This window comes from Daktulosphaira vitifoliae, unplaced genomic scaffold, assembly GCF_025091365.1.
Source record: "Daktulosphaira vitifoliae isolate Bord-2020 unplaced genomic scaffold, ASM2509136v1 Scaffold_1, whole genome shotgun sequence".
In the NCBI taxonomy this organism is placed as follows: Eukaryota; Metazoa; Arthropoda; class Insecta; order Hemiptera; family Phylloxeridae; genus Daktulosphaira; species Daktulosphaira vitifoliae.
In genome coordinates this window covers 65,152,044-65,177,899 of record NW_026099572.1, presented here as the reverse complement: position 1 = coordinate 65,177,899, position 25,856 = coordinate 65,152,044, and the positions used below count along the sequence as shown (strand labels likewise).

The 25,856-nt window shown below is 25.4% G+C and overlaps 1 protein-coding gene and 1 long non-coding RNA gene across 3 annotated transcripts; both read left to right on the top strand.

Moving 5' to 3' along the window:
- The first annotated feature begins 3,430 nt into the window (after positions 1-3,430).
- LOC126896266 (larval cuticle protein A2B-like) lies at positions 3,431-9,331 on the top strand. Of its 2 annotated transcripts, XM_050668914.1 has the most exons (4): positions 3,431-3,598; positions 6,417-6,497; positions 6,853-7,177; positions 8,923-9,331. In XM_050668914.1, the coding sequence occupies exons 1-4, from the start codon at positions 3,524-3,526 to the stop codon at positions 9,063-9,065; spliced, it is 624 nt and encodes a 207-aa protein (XP_050524871.1). In that variant the 5' UTR covers positions 3,431-3,523; the 3' UTR covers positions 9,066-9,331. The 2 variants fall into 2 exon arrangements, with proteins under 2 accessions (XP_050524871.1, XP_050524872.1); XM_050668915.1 differs by lacking the exon at positions 6,417-6,497 and having other exon boundaries at positions 3,439-3,598.
- Positions 9,332-16,894: 7,563 nt separating this feature from the next.
- On the top strand, positions 16,895-18,493 carry LOC126896281 (uncharacterized). Its single transcript, XR_007701816.1, has 2 exons — positions 16,895-17,194; positions 17,424-18,493. It is a non-coding gene; the product is annotated as an uncharacterized LOC126896281 (long non-coding RNA).
- Positions 18,494-25,856: the final 7,363 nt, after the last annotated feature.

Sequence of the window (25,856 nt, the reverse complement as noted above, 5' to 3'; positions counted from 1 at the left end):
TGTTAATTTCGAATTTATTTCGGGAGGCGTCAAGGAATCATTGTTTGCACATAACACAAAGATAAAATATAAGGGAGTTGACCGAGTTATATATTTTTTGTGAATATCAAAATAAATCCATTCTGTAATTCGATCGAGTCGTCGTTATAAATATAATCATTTTTTCTGGATGTTAACATCTCGTATTTTGACTCGTATTTCAAATGCGATTACACTCGTACACGTAACCCGGTAAGTTAAAGTAGAATTTATTTTAGTCTTTCTTTTGATCATCTTCAGTAAATAGATGATGCGATTATCAATATTAAAATAACGTTTATTCTTATTTAATTTGAAAAGGAATCAATTTTCTTGACCATTCGAGATGTAAAGTTAAGCTCTATCATATCACTACTTTAAAGAATCATTTTCAACATTAATCGTTAACTAATTTATAAAATATACTGAACAATAATACTATTCATTTTTATAAGTATTTATTATTTATACATCACTATAAAATGGTATAAATCAATTTTAATTTATAAAACCAAATACATCAATTACAATTTTGAAGTATTTACGCTCTTGTCATTTCATCTCAGAATCCGATCACGTATATTAAGAGAAAAATAAAATTAAGTGCAAAAATATTCGACAATGAAACGGTTTAAGTGTATTCGACCACGTGCTTGAAACAGTTGTATAATGATTTAATATTATAGAACAAGATTATGACTCAATGCATTTTGTTATTTCCAATTATACGCATATTTTATTATAAAAAAGTCTTTTTGTGAATACTTATAAATTCTTTGCAGTAAAATTAATATTAAAGAAACACTTGATTATCTTGCAATATTTTAATTTATTTTTTGGAACTATAGGAACACATTTTTTTTCAAATAAAAATAATAGTTCATTAATCATTTTAAAATATGAAAAATTTGAATTCAAATTATCTAATGAAATATAAATTGATATAATTATACTGTTATTTTAGCTTTGATGCGAAGCTGAGAAGGTATTGGTTTTACTATGATGTGTTTTTTTTTGTGTCTGTTACCACTTCTTTCAGCTCTCATAGAACCGATTTCTTTCAACGATACGTCAAAAGATCACAAATCGTATCTAGTCGAAGATATTACCCTCAAAAATTGAAAAAAATTCCCTCGTTCCCCATAAATGGGAAAAACCTCCAAAAAAATTACAAATTTAAAAATCGCTAATTTTTGAAACTTTTTCAATTTATTTTTAACTTAAAACTGCCATAACATTTTGAAAATTGAACAAATCAATTATATATATATATAATTGGCAATTAACTGAAAAATTATGGTTACTTTATGGATTGAAAATTGTGAATTAAACTCAATGTTTGAATAATTTATCACATTTTTAGTGTTTTATTATAAAATAGCAACAGAACATTCGATCAATATAAATACGATATATTGACACAAGATCTAATGATGCATACGGTAGCTAAAAATACTATATTATATAATACAAATAGTTAAACAATCAAAAACATTGTAGCTATTATCGAATAACTTTTTTTGAAAAATAATCTGCACATAAAATTTACAATAAGTTTTTTTAATTATTTAATTAGTGGCATTATTATTGTTAAAGAAAGTCATCCATTGCTAACACCTCAATTAATTTATCAAATAATTAAAAACATCAATTAACTATTCAACTCAATTACGAATTGTTTTGCACACATACTTAACAAAGATGGGCAACATCAATTTAACACAATCGAAATACGAATACACTAGAAATAAAACAACTATCTCCTTAACAAATGTCAAAGCTCTAACCCCTACCGTTAAATGACTGATTCTGTAGATCTCAATGATAAATTATTAAATAAATGATCATATGTACCAGGAGATCGTGATTTTTGTCTATAAACATTCATAAAAGTTCTTATGTAATTGTAAGTACGTGACATGTGTTATTATGGCGGTTGAAATTTAAGTGCAATCGATTAGATATTTAATACAAACATATTATTCCAATGAATCAAATCACTCTTTAGATCCAACAATTACTATAATAACAATAGTAATAATCATGAATGCACGACTAACTGTCAACACACTCATACACATTACAAAGTCTTACTAAATTCAAAATTATGTAAAGACCGTAAAATTAGTTGCCATTTTTCATTATTCATCATTTTTTATTCATTTATATGTTACCGTAAACTATTTCAAAATTACAAACATTTGTAAATGAGAAAAACAATTGTAAAATAAAAATCAATGATTTTTCACAAGGGAGAGGTGTAAAATAATTATTTTTAAATATATTTCTAGTTCACCTCCGATTTCAGCTATCGATTAAAGTAATTCATACCCACTTATACAATTATACAAGTAGGACATCTCGTATTTGCACTCAAAATTATAATGCTCTTAAAATTCTATAAGGCTCTTATACAATAATGTACCCAAAATAAAAATAAAGAGTGTATTCAAGTGCATTTAACTCTGTGCTCTTTGTAATCAGACGAATAGAATACATCGCTTTAATGATACAGGATAAATGCCAAGAAGCCAAAAGAACAATATATTGAAAAACACTTCAACATTTAATACGATGGTATAATAGACGTGATTTTATCAAAAAACTCTTAAAAACTTTCTATTGCCGAATAATCTTTTTCAACTTCATGAGAATGAAATCCATTCAAAAACGACCTCATGTCTATTTAAAAAAAAAATGTCAGTACCTTTTTACACAAAATATATAATCTTTATTCTTGAATGTTACACATTCGCATTTTAAATGTCTCGCAGCACTTTAATACTGATAGGTAGTGTCATCATTTTACTGTAGGGAATTTGCCTTGCAATTGGTATCGCAACAATGTGTGCAAACGTGATTGTTACACTTCTACTTCAACCTCCAAGAATATTTAATCTTCTTGTGAATTATATTTTCCGATTAAAAAACCATCTAATCAAACCATAACTACTATTATTGTGCACTCGTGTCGATAATAGTGTTTTGGAACGAAATTAATTTAATACATATAAAATTTTTTAACAAAACAATACATACGGTTACAGCAATAATTCTCGTTTTACTCAAAAATCGGTAAAATAATCTATTCATAATGCAAAATACTCGTGCCCTCATTTACTCAGGTAAAAATATATTATTTCTGTGTTTAAGACCTGTAAACTCATTAATGATTTCTACATATTAGAGCAATAATAAATGGATTTTATTATGTCTTATGCAGAATAGTATAATTGTGAGTATTATCGTTGCATCACACCATGCGAAGTGCGCTGTCCAGAGTAGTCCAGTTCCCATAGGTCAGCAGCCTTGGGTTCTGTATCCCATTGTCTACCATGGAATCGCACAACATTATTATTATAATTAAATTTTCATCATTTTTGACACATTATTTTATTTTGACATATAAATACGACCATCGTGAGATTATAGTACTGTTGGTGTTTATCTGTGCTTCGTGTTTGTTGGTACGTCAAATGGATACTTACGAACGCCGCCGGGATTGATGTTAACTTTATTAAATTACATTTTTATTTATTCCACATTTAACCGAAACACGATGATCTCCAGTAGCATTAAAGTAAGTTTATATTATAAAACAGTATTTTACAGAGTTATTCATCATTGTTCATTTTTAATGATTTAAGGATATTACAATAAAACATTTTTATTTCATGAAAACCATAAAAATAAAATCAGAGAATACATTGTTGTTGAATGAAACGTGAACTTCTATTTTTTTATTTCTCATCTGCAATTATCACTCGAAATAATGAAAGGCTTAAAAACTTATGGATTTAATTCTTGAAAGAATTATATTCTTACTATTAACTAGAATTATTCTTTTTGAAATTATTTATGAAGGTTATTTAATGAGCTTTATATTTATGATCTAAATCTACCACAGTACAATTCTTCAAAGTATTCCGAAATTACAACTTCATAAACTATTAAAATATCTTACGTACTTATAATGATTAAAAACTCAATGAATCGACAATTTGTTTTTTAAAACTTCAAATAGACAAAAAAAACATAAATATATTGAACTATATTGTATGAAACTGTAATTTAAAAAGACATTAAAATATCTGTAATAGCTTGAATATCTATTCAATAATATCACAAGAGACGTCAAATTTAATATTTGTAATGGATTAATCAGTTTTGAAATATTTGAAAATATGTATAAATTAAAAAGAAACATTATTTAATATCAAAATAGGTAAAAGTATAAAAATAAAAATAATTGTTTTTATTATATGCTTGTTAGGATTGACAGTTTAATTTTTTCCTTGATTATCTTAGTAAACACATTGATACGAGTTATGAAAATGAATGACAATATATCATGTGGTATTAAGTATAAAAAAATAGAGCTAAAACGTGAAGTGATTATGAAATGTCAACATGAACTCAGCACAAATCCTTACGACTTCGTTTCCATTTTTTATCGTCTCGCTGTAATAACGTAGACCCTTCCAGTAAGCCGACGACCTTCTGTCAATTGTCTAATATGAACACTATTTCCCAGAAGTCCTTTGTAAATTCAGCTAATAACAAAATTCATTGTCGATGACCTTCTGTGCTGAGATTTGGGTTAATCTCATCCGCTTTTTACACTAAAAACAATCAATTCCATTTGTTGTAGCAGAGTATCCATATCCTTGGAAGGAAACAGCAATTGGATATTAAAAAATTTCCAGTAAACCTACTGAGTATAAGATAGCCAAACGGAAAGAGAATAGAAATTGATAGGATAATATCGGCGAAATAATATGATAGGCATGTGCAATTTTAATATCGTTGCCTTTCTTTATAATACACTAGGTTTTGTAAGGCATATAGTTGTTAATAAACGTTAATGAATAAATATTACTTCAATTTTCAGTAAATTTTCATAGTGATCCAACTATTATAAGTTTCTATCGTTGCTGGTCCAAATAATCTCATTTTGAATAACGATCCGCAATATAACATTATTTGTGAAACGTTGTATTTCACAAAGCGATATGATTATAGTTGATACACACAGCAAATATGTATCATATATCTACATTGTATTTTGAACTGCTATATTGCCCAATGAATACATTGTTAAATTTTTCAGTATTACAATACTTGTAACCGGAGAATGGATAAATGATAATTTTAAAATGTTGTTAACAACGCTATTTCAACATGGTGTTATTTAAAAAAAATTCTTTTACACAAAAATCAGAACTGAAAAGAAGACCACTATCTAAGATTTACCTCAATTCGCAATACTATGATATGAAACAAAAAAACTACAAATTATTTTCACATATTAAAGGAATAACCGAAAATTTATTACTAAAAAAATTGTTAAAATTACCTACGATAAATTAAAATTAAATTTAAACATTTTTTTCAATATACATTACATTATCTCTCAAATCCTCTGAAAAATCATAGCTTTTACTATCGCATCAAACGATGACGTAATAATTAATTATTTAATTTAATACTATTCTATGGTTAAATTTCTTTTCAATTTATCTAAAATAAGTAAATAGTATAACATCATTCATGATTTTGGTAGGATAAAAACTTTTATAATTTTTATAAATAAACAGAATTTTTGTTGGGAGTTGAGAAAATGTATATTTTAATGCTATAAAACTTTTAGAGTTAATAGATATTATAATTATAAATTACATTAATTAAATTTAGATAATTAATTGTATTTCACATTTACTATAATTTATATTATTTGTATGTTTTACTTACGTCTCCATGGCAAAACCGCGTAACTTGACATTATGGGATTTTTATTTCGAAGACTTCATACTTAAACATTTACACATAACAAACGTTTTTGAAATTTTTTTCTTGAGATAATCGAGTGTTAAAAACTTATTTTCATAGTTGCTACACAAAATATGTATATTATTTTCCTCTTCCTGAATATCCTGAATATAAGTCGAGATACACGATTTTTACAAGGATACTATATAATGTTTTTTTTTTATAATTCAAGTTAGTTAAACTTTCATTCTTATTTAAAACGCTATCTATAATTAAAGTTATTGATCAACTTTTATAAATATTTAAACAATTTGTAAGTCTTAGGGTTTATGTTTTAGGTCAAAAAAGGAACTTTATACTCTAACTTAACAGCATACATGTAATAGTAGTTGCCTATAGACATATTTTTATTGTACTTTACAAACTATAAATTTAATAAGATTTTATATGCATTTATATTTACTTAGTATAATTAATATTAAAATATCATACATCATAAATTATGTATCCAGTTTATTTCAATCTTCCTACTAATTAAATTGAACAATAATACGTTTTAATTATGTACTAACATTGTTTTCTGAAAACTAACTACAGAATTTTACCTAAAAAAGTACGTAAATTTTCAGGTGCTGTCTTATGTTCTATTCTTGATTTCTCTATCCCAGTCAAGGCCAAGATATTCAGGTCAAACGGATATTGATTATTATGTAAGAACACTGTACTATACATTAGCTTACATAAAAAACCAAAGGGTTTTTTAGTTTATTGTTACATCATAATAAATAAATACCTCCTAACCCAATCAACAAAACATGTTATTAAGCAAAAAAAAAAACATCCTACACTATGTGTAATTGCGATAACAAAACTGAATGAGTTGTTGGTATACTTTTGTAGTTGTTACATATCTTATCAAAATAAAAAAAAAGATTGACAATTGCAAATTAGCCGATAACATTAATTTATTGAATAAATAATGGCCGAATTCAACCATCTCGCATGAAACAAATTTCATGAAACTCGTAACGTTTAATTTAGTTAATTTCAATTAATCATTTTTAGTCACCGGCCAGCTATTCGTACAAGTATGGTGTACACGATCCATCTACAGGTGACATTAAGCACCAATCGGAAGAACGTACGGGTGACGTTGTCAGAGGCCAATACAGTCTTGTTGAACCTGACGGCAGTGTGCGAACAGTAGATTACACGGCAGATCCAATAAATGGATTTAATGCGGTGGTCACAAAATCCGGTAAATCTCACCATGTAATACCCCAAAAGCATATCATAAAGCCAATACCAGCAGCTATTGTGGTCCCGGTAAATGTTCCAGTCTCCGAGTCTCATCCGCGAGGACATGTCAATTTATCCAAAGGCCCTCTTAGTAAGTATTTTAAATATTTTCTACAGTTATTTAAATATATATACACTGTGTGAGATGAGAGTATTAACTCTATACCAAAACATTTAAAAAAAAAAAATATTAAGGAGAAATATACTTATTTGAGTTTTTTATACTAGTATACTACATTTTTAACTAGCTATACCTTCCAAGAAACACGAAGAAAATTATTGATTTATGCGACTTTAATATTAATGATTATTGGGTTGATTTCAAACGGTCGAACAATATTATTCTATTGAATGTATTATGTTTTCCCCGGGATACTGTTTTTGATGCCCTAATATTCTTGTTTAAGCTTTTTATGTAATATCCATGCTGTCAAAGGTACTTTGATAAAAGAATCAACCGGAATCTACCTTTCAGTGCTTATTTGTATTTTTTTAGTTATTATACTTTTTATTTTTATTTGAAGCAAAAAAAAATACAAAAGATGAAATAAGAGAAAAATTTGTTGGTTATTCTTAAAAAAATACAATTAAAGAATCGTGAAAAAACAGACTTTCTTTTATAATAAATTTCAGTTAAAACGCATTACTTTAACAAGATTTTAGTTTCACGTTTTCTTGTTTAGAATGTATAAATAAAATAAAAACTAAATATTGCATGAGACATTTATGTTAAGATAATTTAAAATAAAACCAAAAAATAAACCTGGGCTTGCAACTGTAGATATTTTTACACATCTTTCACCATAAGGCCGCATAACGTTAAAATATTTAATACGATAACGCTAGTCAAAAATATAAACGTTGTCACGAACCTTTAACTTCAAAGTTACTCTACTAAAAAATTTATCAATATTTTTATTTTTATTTTCGTTTGCTATACAACCCAGAAAAAGTTATGTAAGGAACAAAAGGTATGATTAGGTGGTATAAAGAGTACAGTCAGAGCACAAAGAGATGGTCAATTATAATAAGTACCGGGTCAGGCTGTAGCTTAATAGTAATTATTTCATTTTCTATATTGGGTATAACTAACACATACTGTCGAATTCAAAACAATAGGTAATATAAATATTTAATGTATTGATTAACTTGTTAAGTCGTAGATAATAGATTGAATTTTTTTTACAAACTTCGAAAATCAGGTACGTTTTTTTTTAAACCCAATAGAATCAATAAAAACAAATAGGTTATGAATAGTAGGTTATTAACTCGACACCTCGAAATAAGTTATATAACTCGCCTAAATATTTAATATTTCTTTATTTATTATAAACTTATTAGACAAAAAGTATATCCTTAAATTATGTTAATTTTATCAACTGATAAGTAAATAGAATCCAACTCCGTTTATTTCTCAACACAATTAGCAAGATAAAAATAATTTGCCTACATTTAACTCCTTTAGGTCAATCAGATTTTTCAGTTTCTTAAGTACCAAAAACAATAATTTATATTTAAAGAAACTTTAACAAATAATTTTTAATTTTAAAATTTACTTTAAAAACTGTTAATACAGTAGTTTATAGTATATCGAGTCCTGAACTTCTTACTTTTTACGTTTTAAAATTACAATTTAAGACCTAAAAGGTTAACAATGGCTTTGTTTTTGTCGACAACTTAAAAGTTATTTTATGTAAATAGAGACGAAAATAACAACAGTAATTTTTAGAAGAAAAGTTCAATGTCAACAAAGAATTCGGTTTTGTTATATTTAAATGATTTGCGACAGATTACTGACAAAGGCCGTTTACTTAAATTCATTGTTTTTTTTTTAAGCTTTCCCCAAGAGTGTCCAAGAGGTCTTACCATCGTCTGCCCCTATTTATTACGAATACTACGACGAAGATGTAGCTAACCAATATGAAGATCAATACAAACATTATGACCAGCAACAGAAATACTATACCGAATACGATTAAGTTGCATAATTATTTAAGAGAATACATTTTAAAATTACACAATATCTTTTTATTTCGGCAATATCTTAAATATTATTTTTTATATTTGATAGTTTCAGTATCATATATTGTTAAGTTAAAACTAGTATGTTTTTTCATATTAAGAAGAAATTATGATAGCAATATATCTTGTTGAGTAATAATAAAAATATTTTATATTTTAATATGTACATAAGAATTTTAATAATAAATTATTGTCATAGATTTTAATATAGTATTATGAGTTATTTTGATTTCTATCGTCGGTCCTAGTTAATTTTACAAATCAATACAAAAAAAAATTAAGGATCTGTTTTTTAGTAGAATACAATTTTTTTAGACTGCAAAGATAGTTTTCAAGTATAATTTAAAAAAATATATTTTTTTTAAATATTAAATTTAAAAAAATTTAAAATCTTTCCCTAATTTTAATTCAACCTATTTGAAATATCTGTATAATATAGTTCACATAAAACAAAAAATTTTCTATTTCCTATCTAATATATTTTTTAATAAATGGTTACTATTTATAAAAGAAACCTTGGAATAATAATTCTCAAAAAATGATTTCTATTAAAACGTGAGCATCTTCGTTTGAGTAATTTAAAACATATATTACCAATTAAATTCATATTATCCTTGAACTAGTTACACAAGTTAATGGGATCTCACACTTAAGTAATCTACCTTTTTGAATAATGATCTAAAAATTAACTAATTAACAAACATCTCTAGAGGATACATACCACGTTATCAAATTCTTTCTTTTTCATAACATCAACTATTTATTTATTCAAGCTTTCAAAATTGAACTTTGAGCTCTGAACTATTTAAAGTTTTTGGTTCGAATAGATGAACTAATGAATTATTCATGAAATCCCACATCTAGTGAAACCATAAATTAAACATTCCTGGTTTATTTTTTGTCTTGTTTAAATCTCATTTGATAATTTAAAGTAGGTAAGAACTTTAAAACACAGAAAACTTTCAACTTTGGTTAAAGTTATCAAAGACTTTGTATTACTATGTCAATATTTTTCAACGTACTATTTCATATTATTTCTATTTGTCATAAATAACTGACAGTTTTAGTATATTAGTTTTTAAGATTGATTTTGAATGGAAAACAGCTATAAAAGAATAATGTAATTTGAATATTTTTCAATATTTTATCTTTACAAACTGTACACTATTTTTCACATATAACACATATATACTAAATTAAAATTATGCACTACAACTAAATATTTTTTTAATATTCCCTTAAGAAAAACAAAATTTGATGATTATACATACAACATAACAATTTTTTAATACGCAATAAAATGCAATTAATAAAATAAACCCGAGAGCAATTCTGCAAGTATGAAAAGTTAACCTAGAAATGACATTTTGAGTTCAATAAAACATTTAAATTGTGTCAGTAAATGGATAAATGTCATACGTACATCATAATATACGTAACAAAATGCTTTCATTTCTATATATTTTTAAACTTTTAATGGAAAGCACATTGAATGGTCTTGGCTGAATAATTTGCTGATAAAAATAATTACTCTTGAGAGTCATAACTGTGTAAAATATGTATAAACATATTCTCTACAAATGAATATTCATAACAGAATAGAATAACAAAAAAAAAAAACAAATAATGCAATCTATTCGTATTTTAAACAAAACATAAAATACATCTTCATTTAGAAGTCAAGTAATTTATTACAATAGAAGGTTGATTTGCTACTTATATACGAGTGAAATTTCTTATGCAAAAGTGATGGAAATTATTGAATGTAAATAAAACAATAAAATTAGTGTTTATATATTTAAACGCATAAATTAAAAGCATGGTCATATTAAGTTATATCAATGTAAATATTTTTTTATTATTATTGTTTTTTTTTTGTCTATAACTACTTTTTTTTAGCTCTCACTGAACTGACTTTTGGAACAATACGTCAAAAGATCACAAGTCGTATCTAGTTGAAGAAATTACCCTTAAAATATAGAATTTTACCCTTGTTCCCCGTAAATAGGGTAAATCCCTAAAAAATACAATTATTAGCACTTTTATACTGAAGAGAGAGAATAGAACCGTTCGTATAAACGTTTTACTCTTCCTGCCATAGTATAAAGTTTTATTATATTTATAGTGTTCGTTCAATATCAACCAGTCATTTTCTTATTTTTAGGATAATTAATTATCTGTTTTCATTAAAAAAACGTAAGTTAGTATTGTTGTAATAGGGAGAGAGAATAAATGATAAAACTTGTATTCAGAATATAATTATGGAAATAGGAGTTGATTTGTTTTTGGAAAAATCCAACAATGCCCTTTAAAAATTAAATAGTATCAGTAGACTTTTATCAAAACGTTTTTTATGATAGTAATTTTAACATCATATATCATTTAAACTTTTGCCGGCTATTTATTAGTTAACTTATTGTACCATTGTGACAGCTATTTTATTATTTGTACAGTAAGAAAACCATGAATTAATTATTAAAATACTTGGAAATAACTGTTTAGTCTTAAAATTGTAAAAATATGCTCAAATTATATTATAAAAATTTATATAAGGATTCAAGCCTCTGAATAGCCTTACCTGACTATAAATTGCATAATTTTTCAAAATTTAGAAAAACAATAAATTATTATTTATTAAATATTTGACATTTACTGAGAGTATATAATAAATCAACTATTCCGTAAAAAATATTAAATTAAATAAAAAAATGTGTATTTTGTTAAATTGTCAATTAACAATTGTTAGTGAACAATTATAACAGCTCATTTTTTTTATTTAATGGAAATTATTCTTAAACATGTTTAATTTTTTACATATTCATAAAAAAAAACCAGCAGAGGGAGGTCACGGCACAGTGATTACGTGTCATAGTTGGTTCAAGTATAATGATATCTGACAGCGATTAAAATCACTATCATAAAAAACGCTTCGAAGCAAATCTTTAGATAGTGTTTAATTTAAAAAAATTGGTGGATTATTCCAAAAGCTACATGATCTGCTATTTCCTTATTTATATCCTGATTAAGATAATGTATGTCGAATAAAAAATGGATATAAATATTATTTCTCATAAAAAAATTATGTTGATCCATACACTTTTCAATAAGTTATAGCATTATAAAGTTAAAAATGTAAAAAATAAAATCTAGAATTTTCACACAAAAATAGCATTTGGTAGCCATTTTCACCATGATGACAAAATTAAGTCCGAAATTTTTTCTTTTTTCATAATAAAAAAAAAATTATATTGATTTGTTCAATTTTTAAAATGTTATGGCAGTTTTAAGTTAAAAAGAAATTGAAAAAATTTTGAAAATTAGCGATTTTTAAATTTGTAATTTTTTTGGAGGTTTCCCGCATTTATGGCGAACGAGGGAAATTTTTTCAATTTTTGAGGGTAATATCTTCGACTAGATACGATTTGTGATCTTGTGACGTATTGTGTGAAAGAAAACGGTTTATGAAAAAAAAAACACATCATAGTAAAACCAATACCTTCTCAGCTTCGCATCGGAGCTAAAAATTAATTATAACGTTTTATGTACTTCATATAAAAAATCGTAAAAGATGACCATGTTATGGGTAGGAATGAAGGTGCAACGTAAATGCAATTAATTTTATTAAGAAATGAACAAACCTTGTTTCACGTTTTAGACGCCATTTAATTTATTTCTTTCAACGTCTATTCCACTGATCGTGAATGAAATCCATCAAATATTTGCCATTGATGTAATATTGTAAAGCGTTCAGTGTAAAAACAACAATAATCACACTTATACAAACTTCAAACAACCTAATAAGTAGTAATTTAGTCATGTTGAAATTGTTACTTACTTATTTTCTAATTATAAACAATTACGTTGAGAAATCATGTCAACACGACCTCAAACAGATTGTTAAATTAGTATATAAAATTTATAATCCAGTCATAAAAGCTCAGTTTATTTAATGGATTTACTTTGAAAATAACCTGTTTAGAAAATAAGAAAAAAGTTCAATAGTAGAATAACGTGGAATAACGTGGAATAACGTGGAATACTTCTTATTAAAAAACTATTTATATAATAGAAAATTATAATTTACTATTATACAAAAAGTTTCGCAAAAATTATTGGTGTATATTTTAGATTCTAATATTCTAGATATTTATGAATGTTTAATTAAAATACATTAAACCTATTAATTGTAGGCATTAATAAAAAATAATTAACCAAATACTCGTAGTAACATTAGTTGTAATATTTCAGCATTTTTTTGGAATCACATGTGAAATATCACGTTGTATTACTTCCTAATATATGTTGACAATTAAATTCTAACATATCAGCTACATTTTGTAACAGAATGCACAGAGAATTAAAAACTGAAACCTATTGTATTATTTTGAATATTTTTTATGTCTTAATTTTTAAATAGGTAATTTTACTCTCACAAATTATACACATAAGTACTTACATACTTATGTAAGTAAAATTATTTCCGTCTTTAGACTAGAATAATATAATATCAATTTGAACGCTACAAATTACTGTGATTTTCATCAGATTAATAGTTTCAGTTGAAATTATTTTGAATGAGTAATTTTATTCTATACTTGACATAAAAATGTTTAATTAATAATTAAAAAACTTATATATTTAATTACCATTTTAAAATTGTGTTTAAAACGAAATTATTTTGATATTATAAATTCTTTATATACTGCAGCTTAATTTATAAAGTTTTACAAAGATAGCCAGTCAAAACAAAAATTTTAATTTTAAAAAATATATAAAGATTATGAGACAATACATTTTGGTAAAATAACAAAACACTTAATATTTTATAAGTTTTGAACTGAAATGATGACCTTTCTTTAATCCCTTTGTTCCAGCAAAAACTTTTAAATAAGAGATTATAATTATTTATTTAAAATTTATAAAATTTAATAAAAGATATTAATTATTTATTTTTGCAGACATTTGATGAATTGCAGGAGAATGCTTTGAAAAACGCATATAAAGTTTTTCAATTCTTCAACTCGTGACGGCTAAATTAATAAAATTATAGTAAGAGCGATTGCAAACTAATAAGTCACGTGTGTACCCAATAGAGCTATTACATGGATGTTACCAATAAAATTATGGACATTACTCATTAGATAATTTTGGACATTAACATATAACTAAACCAATAGCATATTAACTGTAGATTACTAAACTGATAATAAATTAGTAAATTATTATTCCGCACATTTATAACAAAGTTTTTAATTGACTCAAATGATGAATTGTTAATTATAATAAACTTCTGGTAGTTTGGCCTGAACCATTTAACATTTAAACTTGGAAACACTTTATTACTACTCCATTTTTTGATTAAAAGGTACTATTTATGTTTATGATAATGTCATATTACGTACAAAGAAACAATTATTATATAATTTTACCAAAAAACTAATATAACAACTATTATAGTTGTATGCAATGTTTACAATGTTTGTAAACAAAATATTTAAGTATTTATGTAAATATAATGTATAAACTTTAATATTCTCTTAGTCTTTGATCGTAATATTTTATAAATTAAACACGTGCCTTTTGTTTAAGAAAATATAGAATGATTCTTTTAATATTAGTCACTCAATTCCTCTTTAAATAATAATTGTTAAGAAAATCCTTATACGGATTTCAACTTTATTTTATTAAATGGCAATGTACATATTTAACTAGCTTATAAAAAAAAAATTATTTAATTAAGAAAATTACTGATCGATAACAACTTTTGACCCATTATTTCAGAAGTAATAATTATTTTAAAATATAGAGTGGAGATGAGGGGTTGGTTATGTTATTTTTGTCATTGTGCATTATTCTTTCGGGCTCTATACTTTTGAAATGCTAACCCTCAAAAGATCTTGTTAAATAAATATTAATCAAAGTAATTGTTAATATCATAAAATATAATTAACGGGTTTAATGAGATATGTCACAGCTTGTAATGTACACTGATGTAAAAAAACTAATATATTTACTAAAAAACAATACAATATAATAAATTATAAATTATTATTAAAGATAAAAATTAACTTAAGTTATATAAAATTTATTTTTAATTGTGAGCAGTATCTAAATTACTTTTATAAATTTTTTGAATCATAACAATTCGTCAAAATCATAACATGAATTTTATGTCCATAAAAAGAAAAATAAATTCAATCAAATAATCCATTCTTAGCATCATAGAAAACCCAAATGTTTCTTATTTATTTTAGTTTAACTAAAATATAGATGCATAATATTGTATTATTTATAACTTAGAAAAACGAACAACAACAAAAACAAATCCTAAAAGTATTCCACTCAAGTATGATAATTTGTTATCTCTTCGGCGAAAAAATATTAAATTTGTTATTATAGATTTATCAAAAAAAAGATAACTTTCTTAATTCCATTATTCTGACCTTTGTTAGTTTTGTTAATTTATCATAAATAATTGGTAGTTAGAACATTAGTTTCTTTCATAAAAAAAAAAAAATGTTATTTTACCTTTTAATGTACTTATTGGATTAACATTAAAAGATGGAAAAAGTCTCCCTGAAAATATTTATAACCAACACTGTTAAACCTATTTGTTAATTATTATTACATATTATATATTGTTAAACGTGCGATTTGATAAATTGTTTGGTGACACTCATTGGTGGATGTCGTCAGATGTTCACTCGTTTTTTAATTTTATAATAAAGATATAGTAGTACAAAGTAGTGATTTATGTTGTTTAAACATATGATTAAATAACATTTTTAACGTATTAAAATTTAATAAAAGTATTTTAATTAAATTTCATTACTTTGTATTAGAATTGATATTTTACACTAAAAATTTGCAAAAGCGGAGCAGTGTATAATTAAAATTTTAAAATAATTCCGGTCCCAAAGTGGAGTTGTGATTTTTTACCATGTGTGTTGTCGATACATATTTTACTTCGTAATCACTAACTTATAATGTACAGATGTGAAGAAAGCACAAGGCAAATAAATATTTCTTTTAAATTGTTCATTGGGTTTTGCGTATTTCAAAATTATGTTAGGTTTGAAACCTCATGTGACCAAGTGTTGTACAGAGTTGTGGCCACAACTTGCTGAAGACTGTCTTCAATCTATAAAAAAAACTTGCAGACAATAAAGCAAGGCTATTATCCTACGGGTTACAATTTCTTAGATCAGACTTAACTGGCGCAGGCAGGAATCGGTCTATTAACAGATAGTTTGTAAGCTGGGCAGACTTTCAAAAAAAAATTAAGGCACATTTATACGTGAACTGATATTATTAAAAAATCAGGATTCTATGCAACATCGCTTTTAAGGAAAGGAGGAGCATCTGATAGACTATTCCCATAACAAAGTAAAATTGTGTCAGGCATTGAGTAGAAAAAAGTGGTCAAAGACTTTTTGGCGAAACAGTAAAAAGTCATCCAATGATGGAGCTATTACTAGTAATCAAATCAAGTCCATCAAAATTAATACTTGTCTTTACTGCCATGAAGTTAAGAATTTTTCTTATCAGTGTTCGGGTAAACAGTGTACGCATTTTATTAAATGAACAAATCTTGTTGAAAATTCACTTATGACATAAACGCAACTGTTAACGAATAAAGGGTAGCAGATCTATTAGATACTGTAAGTCATTATTCGATTAAGAAAAAAAGGTTGTAATTCAATGTAATTGTTGCGTACACAGTCGTATGGTGTCTTTGTTGTGACCGCCCCAACAATATGTGACTACTGACCGCTTGTAAAAACAACTGAACGAGTTCCACGCGACTCGTTAAACGAGTCATTATTCATTCGTAATTAAACACACGCTCGAGTATCGTTGATATCAAACTGAACGGTATATTATCGTTTCCTTCTTTTTTTTTTTTGTGTTCTTTTTGAACTATCATAAAAATATACGCTCATAGTTTCGTACACATATAGTCTTCACATATAAAGTGATACCGATAATACACTATCTTTTGGACAAGGTTAATCTTCGTTTCCTGTCATTAGCAAGACATACAATCTTGCTGCAAACCAGGTCGCTGTCATCTGTGGATATACAGGTCGCCTTTATTGTATTATTTTAAATTACTATTAAATAATCTGTTAATGTTTATATATGTATTCCTATTTTAGTTAAGTTGTACTAACATTAGTTTAAGGTTATTTTATGTTATATATAATATGTTCACATAGAAATAATAATATACAACTCTATACATCTTTCGTCAATTCATTTATTATATATAACTACTCATGACACTCATCTAGTGTTCTCCTTTTAAATTTCAGTTAAAGGAACACTCAAACAGTAATCTTAAATTACTTCCGATATGACTAAGGCATCAGTTATTACCATAGGAAAAGCTAAGGTAAAAATCGTTGTAGACGATGTGTAAGCTGACACTGTAACTATCAAATAGCGTTTTTCCATTTGATTTATTACTGTGTAGGAATTGGATCAATTCACCCGATGTTACTTATTATAAAAAAAAATGGTGTATTAAAACTAAGTCGATCAAAGGATTCTCTAAGATTGGTGAGACAACTCTTAATCAAGGAAAATCATTAGATGAATTGAAATTGTGACAGCGCAATAGAAACTAAAGGAAAAATCACTATATGTATCAGATCTGATGGCTGTAGGTAAAGATACTACAGATATAGAAGTCAGCCATAAAGCAATGTGTATGTTGAATAAATATAAAAAAAATTTTTAATGAATATTAATGCATTTTTTTTACACATATGGCTGAAATGGAACTCAGTAAAGTAGTTGGTAATGTACCAATTGTATGCGAACCATACAAAATAACTGCAGAAGAGAGGGAACTGATTTATAAAATTGTTGAAGAGTGGAAAAAGGTTGAAATAGTTGTTGATACTAATTCTTCATACGTAAGTCCAGTTATTTATTATAATGGAAAAATCACCGACTATGTGTTGACTATAGGAAGCTCAATACGTAGGTTAAAAAACCAAATTTCCCTCTAATGATCAAGTTGGATCCTATCACTCCTGAAGCACAAGTAAAATTCCCTTTTGTGACACCAGACGAAGCCGGACAATTTACCATGATGCATTTTGGCTAGTTCACTTGATGAATTTAATCGTTTCATGAAAACAATACTTGATAATAATAATTACTTGATGATTAGGTCATTGAAGCGCAAGATTATAAAAAATATGTTATATATGGAAAACTAGAAGCTGTTCTAGAGTGGTTATTTGTTCTACTAGTTAATAACTAGTTATTATATCACAATTTTCTTCGTTATTCCTATGAGAACATTTTTTAGATCAATCAATTGTATTTTTTTATAAAAACATAAAATAAAATAAGACATTTTTTAAATTTTAAAGCTTTCAATAATATTTTTTTTATTTATATCTCTGCCTTATATCCAAAATCTGATAAATCATAAAAAAAGGTTTTTGAAATTTTTATAAATTTATATAGAAAAGGTGTTAAAAAAAAAAAACGAAGATATGAATTTCGGTTTGTACCATAAATGCAATTTCAATATAATTTTTGGAAGGTTTAATTATATTTCTCTAAAATTTATTTACACATAACTATATTTGTAATTTATCTAAGAGATGATTTTAAAATCGGAGGGACTAAACTCCATCATAAATAATTAGTGAAAATTTTTTTAATCAATAAAATAAAAATTACCGGAAAATTAACTTATAAATTTCTTAAGATTACTAACCTTGTTTTATTTAGTTTTTATTTTTGAAAAATTTTTAAGAAATATTTACAGTATTTTTTTATTATAAGATTGTATAATATATTAATCATATTATTATACTTGACCTTTTATTGTGTAATCAAATTTCAATTTTATGTTTTATTATTATCATTTAACCTTTATGAACTGCGTGACTGTTACTTTTTTGAATATTAAAAATAGTATACTCGATAGAGGTTGTAGTGTCCCCATTAAAATTGTTTGAATAATACCAGTTTAACTTATAAAAAAATATAATGAAAAGCCATTACATCGGTTTATAATGATTACTATAATCTAATTAACGGTGCATCAATAAAACAGTTATTTTCATAAAAGGTAGTAAAATAATGACTCTAATATGCTATACTGTTTTATGATGTTAGAAACAAAAGATAAATCTTAATTTACACAATATATTACCTAAGGACTTGAATTTAATAAATTTACGTTTCTATGAATAAATAATTATATGACAATATTTATTTATTATCTATTTTTAGTCAAAGACTAAAAGGGAAGGTCATTTATTAAAAATTTATTTCTAAAATCAAACTAGTTATGTATAAGTAAAATAGTAATTTTTGTCCACCTATCTCTTATATATCTATAGTTTAAATTAAAATAAATATGTATTTTTTCCGATTAAAAGAAAATATAAAAACATCTAAGGAAGAAAAATCATTTTTCGGAACTCTGTATTCTTAAGCTGATATAAAATACTACTGATTACTGTAATTTCGTTTATCAAAGTGATCTTATACGTAATATATTTTTCTACGTTATTATTTATACTTGTCAGTTAGATCTGTTTTATTCTGTACATATACATATATATGTTTATAATTATAATTGAAATAGTACTAAGTACAATTTAACAAAATTAAAATGCCAGTAGATTATTTTTATTTATACTCATTATTGCTTATATTAGTCGGACTTGTATATGTCTTTATGTATGACAATTTACTCTTATTAACTAATTTACAAACATAGTTTCACTACATAATAGTGGAGACTAAAGATCAATAGTTAACTGATAATAGCTTTAAATAATAATTTCTACTTAGAAAAAAATCTTAATATTTATCACTATAGTGCGTATACTTGGAAACTTCATAAATAAATTTGCTTCATAACTAAAGAAATAACGTCCTTAACAAACAATTTTATAATTAATACAAATCAAAGTATTTAAAATGTTAAGACTATTAAAAAATAAATCTGTGGCTTCAATTTATATGTTCAATCGATCAATTGCGTTTATAACAATTTTATATTATTTTAGGTCATTAATTTATAATTCAAGTTATTATCGAAAAATTGGAAATAGAAATGTTAATAATTTCGACAATTAAAATGAGTTGTTTTCCATAATAAGCAATACTTTATTTAATCATATTACTAGTTAGTTAATAGTAGTATATCTCCGAATTAGTATAAAAAAGTAAATCATTTTATAAAGAAATATGAATAGAGAAAATTTTTTATAAGCGAATGTTATGATACATATTTAAACATTAATCAAACTTTAAGTGTGTTCTGCGCACATCATTAATTTGACCCTTTGGCAACTAAATTTATATCGTCATAATAGTGAAATTAATTTTTCTACGTTGGACTTTTTATCAAAACATTAGTGTTGCCTTTTAAAAATATAACATATTTTGCACGCAAATGCCACTTTTAGTTATCGAAAGCAGTTAAAGAAACCTACAACGTTAGAGCGGATACACGATACAATTATGTACTACTTTTCACGACCTTGAAAAGCATCAATACTATTGACTTCTATCCCTTCGTTCTCCTTTAAATTTGTTTTAAAATCTGTTGTTTTTCTTATATGGAGTTATAACATCAATTTAATTTGAAGTAGAACCTTTATTCAGGAATTGGGCTACTAATTGTTTAACTATGTACTTTCACCTCTCCATAGTTCAAGAAAGACGTGTAAAGTTGTAACTTTTGTTTTTTGGCATGTGTGAGCTAAGTCACGTAAAATTAATCTATCCGGTTCGCTCGTTACAAGTTATGCCGTTCTTTATGCTACTTTCGTATATTGATTCTAAAGCTTATTTGCTAATTTCAGGTGCATTCTGTATTTTACAGTTAATCCAACTGGTTGTACGCTACTCGCAATTAATCTCTAGCCCCAACTGACAGTGGATACCTAACAACACCAATATTTGGTTTCGTGGGCTATAAGTTTTGAGCACATTAATTCACAATCATCAAAGAATAATTCACTTTTTCTATACGGCTGTCATTGACACTAGTGCAAGTTGTACACACGACTTGACTTTTTGTTAGTCTGTCGATTTCGATTTCTTTTTTCAAAAAACTGTAGTCCCTTCTTTCTTTTGGACTTAACTCGATACCTTGTCTAATAAACTCTTATAGAATTTTAAATTCTGAACAACCTGCAGGTTCTTTTATTTTTGCACCAAGATACATGCATAAAAGATCACTTTTAGAAGTCTCTTTCGCCTTTTTGACCAGTCTGACATCCATCTTGATAATAACTACAGCTCTTGTTAAGTTAGTTTTGTTCAGCGTTGTTTGACGGTGAGCAAACTAACACTGTTTCAAACTTCGACAGGTTGAATACAATAGTAGTGTAAGTAACTTAATCAAAAAATGTATTTATTTAACTCACAAAAAACATGTTTGAATACGCTCATAATAATGTAGTACTAATATCAAATTTTGGATAAAAATGACACTTTAAAGTTTAAAATTAAATTAAATGAAGTTTAAAAAGAACTTTATTCATATTAATATATTTAATTTTAGTATAATAAATATGTAAACAATGTTTATTTTTTTTTTTTAATGGTGACATACATTCTAACTAATTTAAGGCAATTTTAAAAAAAAATTACTTAAAACAGTTGTTTTTATGAATACTAAGTTTTACACTAACAAATCGACAAATTAGTAACATTGGATTATTATGAAAAAGAATTTCAACATTCTATGAACACTAAAAGTGGTTGTTTTTTACAGTAAGTGCATTTTATGTTGTTTAATTGTCTTGTTTCTGCGTTTAACGCATGAACATAACATTGTTAGTGTAAAAAATCAGTCTACTTTATTGAAGTACTTAGTGAGTTTTTATTCAAACTTCAAAATAATTTAATTTTAAAAATGAAAGTAAATTGTACTTCTTTTCTGAATCTTAAAGGTTCTTCTTTAGAAAAATTAAAAAACACATGTTATATTTCCATTTTTGATGAATATAGTGAAATTAATTCACGTCAAACAACATACTAATTAATAATTGAAATGTTATATTATTAAAACTGTTTGTTCAATAGATTGAACCATTAAATTTAAAGTGGTATATCATTGACAGAATAAATTTCCGCAAATGTCTTGAATAACATCTAGTAAGAATGATGTCTCATTTGTGTTTTCAAAATTCCATCCAGATTTGATAAAAGAATGCTGTCGACTGAGTCAAATATTGATTATGTTATTTAAGAAAATTCAATTTATTTTTAAATATAATTGAATAAAATAATTTTCAATTAATTTGTTCATTTTCATTCTTATTATTTTAAATGTTATAAGCCATTTAAAGTCAGTAAAAAAATATATACAAAAAAGTAGTACTAATTATACAATGATATACATAATAAATAAAGTTTCTAAACAAAATTTTGTGAAAAAAAGTTACAGTTACCTTGTTAATGCAAAATAAATTATTAAGGTAAATCAAAAATTGTTTGATATTAGACCATTATTAACCAAACATATTTTTATTGTACAATACATTTTCAAAGAATTTCATCAAATATAAATGATGCTATTGAAAGTTTATGACTCAAAATATTACAATAAAATGACTAAGTGACGCCTCAATGTTTCGAGTAAAATTACTGTCTCTATAAATATAATCATATAAAATAGTTTTTTAAATCATTATGCTAAATATAAAATTTTGTATTTATACTAATATGTTGGTTACAAATTATTTTTAAAACGGCTTACAGTTTTTTTATTTCTTCACAAAGGTATGAAGAAGAAGCAAAGTACGATATTTTATTTTTGTAATATATATTATATTATATATTTTATAAAAATATTAATTTGCAACCTGAAAATTTTACTTATAAAGATAACAACAATTTTGTAAGTAGTATTAACTTGCATACATAGAATGTGTAACATATTAACCGTCTATGAAATTTAATGAGATTCATATATTTTATAAATTAATATAATAGTGAATTAAAATCCTTAATTAAAAAATATTAAGTATAGTCATACGTTTCATTTTTTGAAAATACATTTTATGTTGTGGTAAAATGGATTGAATTGACAAATTAATAAAATATTAATAATAAATTCAAACTATTCTCAATTACTCTTACATAGTAATAAATTAGACAAAAATGAGTAATACTATGCAATGAAATCTTAAAAACCGAATTCGCAATTTTAAAAACAAAAGGAAAGGAAGAGTAGGAAATTTTTGACACTCATGTTCTCAATAATTATTGAAATTTTTAAATTATTGGTAAAGAAAATATTATTTAATTAAAAAAAATAATAATAATTTGTAGTTAAACATATTTTTTTCATCCCTTCAAGGTTAAAAAACATTAACATGAATTTTCTTAAATGGGAACCCTTATTTTAAATTTGTTATTATGATTTAAAATAAATATACAAACAACTTTCCTCTTAAAAATTTTTTTTCCGATCAACCGATCAGCTTGTTTAAGTTAAATGATTTTGGACTAAATTTATATTATTATTTTACTGTTTTGAATACAGAAGTCACTATTTTTAATATAAACTAATTTTTATTGACCAAGATATGACATGTAATATAGCTATAATAATTTACAACGCTCTAATTGAGAGATAATAGTAATAGATTCAAATCGGGCCTTAACTATTTTATTAATAGCACAGTCTATTGGCTTGTAAGACAAATTGTAATACTGAAGAATCGATTTCTTTGAAAAACCCAACTCTACACGTAGTATAGTGACTCTTAATATAATCGAATACTACAATAATGTTATCGTAATCATTGCTAACACAAAGTAATCTTTAATTTTGTTGACGGATACGTATTAAAAGTTGTAGCATAACCTCATAAACTGATTTAGTTAAATTAGTTTAAGTAACACCATAGAAAATGAGTGACTCCTGTATTCAAAACAGTAAAATAATAATATAAATTTAGTCCAAAATCATTTAACTTTAACAAGCTGTAACAGACGATCGGTTGATCGGGAAAACAAAATTGTAAGAGGAAAGTTGATTGTAGTTTTATTTTAAATCATAATAAAAAATTCAAAATACAGATTCCCATTTAAGAAAATTCATGTTAATGTTTTTTAACCTTGAAGGGATGGAAAAAATTATGTTTTTACTACATATTATTGTAGAGTTTTTTTAATTAAACAATATTTTCCTTAACAAAAATTTAAAATTTTACAAAGTTACTGAGAAAATGATTGTCTTATCCTTAATGAATCACCCTGTATATGTATATATATTTATGAATTAAAATTAAGACTTCGTAAACCACAGAAGATGAAAAAATTATTCACCCCATATTATTGTAATTTTTTAAACCATAGAATTTTTCTCTTTACAAAAATTAAAAATGTTTAATTGCTTCTGAGAAATTAGTATTTTATTCAAAATAGATCACTCTGTACATTTACACCGTATGTACGCTTAATCAATTATTTCATTAGGTTAGGTAACATGTATAAATATTAGTTAGAATTGTGTTATTTTATACCTATACCAACGTTAACCATCAAAATATAAATTATTCATTTGAGTTTGATGAAAATTAACCAATAAATTCATTATGGAAACCCAAAACAAGTACCTTTTAATGGATATAGCCTATAGGCCATATCCATTAAATAGATACATGTGCTTAAAAGTGTTTTTAAAATAAAACACATATTATTTCCACCATGTGAGATATAAATAAATTTCAATTTTTTTGAAAAAGAAGAACTATTTGTGCCTATATTACTCTCTTTTAAAATTTTGAACAGCTCAACATATGTAAAATAACAATAGACTTAATTATGAAAATGTTAAAAATATCAAATAATAATTTTGTTGTTTAAACACAATATATCTGAAACATTATAATAAAATAATTTCGGCTTAGGCCGGTCCTTGGTACATTAAATTATTTTAGCTTGGCCGGTGGCTCTTGGTAGTTTAAAAATTAATTTTGTATAATACAGTAAGTGTAATTCAATACATAAAACTAAAATTTGCTAATGCTAATTCAACCAGTAATTTTTTATAATGATAAAAAGTAAGTGTTTTGGGTTGTTATTGACCAAGTTGAAATGTTTGGGATTTGGAAAATTGGCTAGCATCGAGGTTCTATCGGAGCTGCAATGACTAAGGGTTTAAAACAATGAATACAAGTAGATATAAAAGAAATGACTTAAGTTCCTCTTATAGAGGTAATATACGCTGAGGTATTATTGTAGTGACTGAGGCCTCTCCTCTCTGACACCCAGTCTAAGTATATGACCAAGCACTAAGAAGCAAGCACACAAGAGTTATAAATAGTGAAATTAAACGATTTTTAAATCAATCTATTGCTTGACCGTTCTTTACTCAGATTATTAAATCTAAATAATTAGGTTAATGTGAATTTACTTACTTTTATTAGATAACTTTCGTAAAGATTGTCGATGGTTAAAATATTAAGTACGAAACTCTTGAATTGTGCTAATTCGCACACGCAGAAATTCTATAATGTTTCTTTTTATATAAATAAATATAGTCTCGACGAAAAACAAATGTATTTCAATATCGCATTAAAAAGTACCGACGACAACACGGGGTCGTGGCTAGTTTGATAAAATAAATTAGACAAGAGAATTCTGAATTCTATATTGAATACAGAGCTTCAAAAGTAATCTTTCTTTGAAAATCAGACCCCCATCTTAGGATGTTCCCGTCAACTTTTTTATTGATTTTCAGTTTA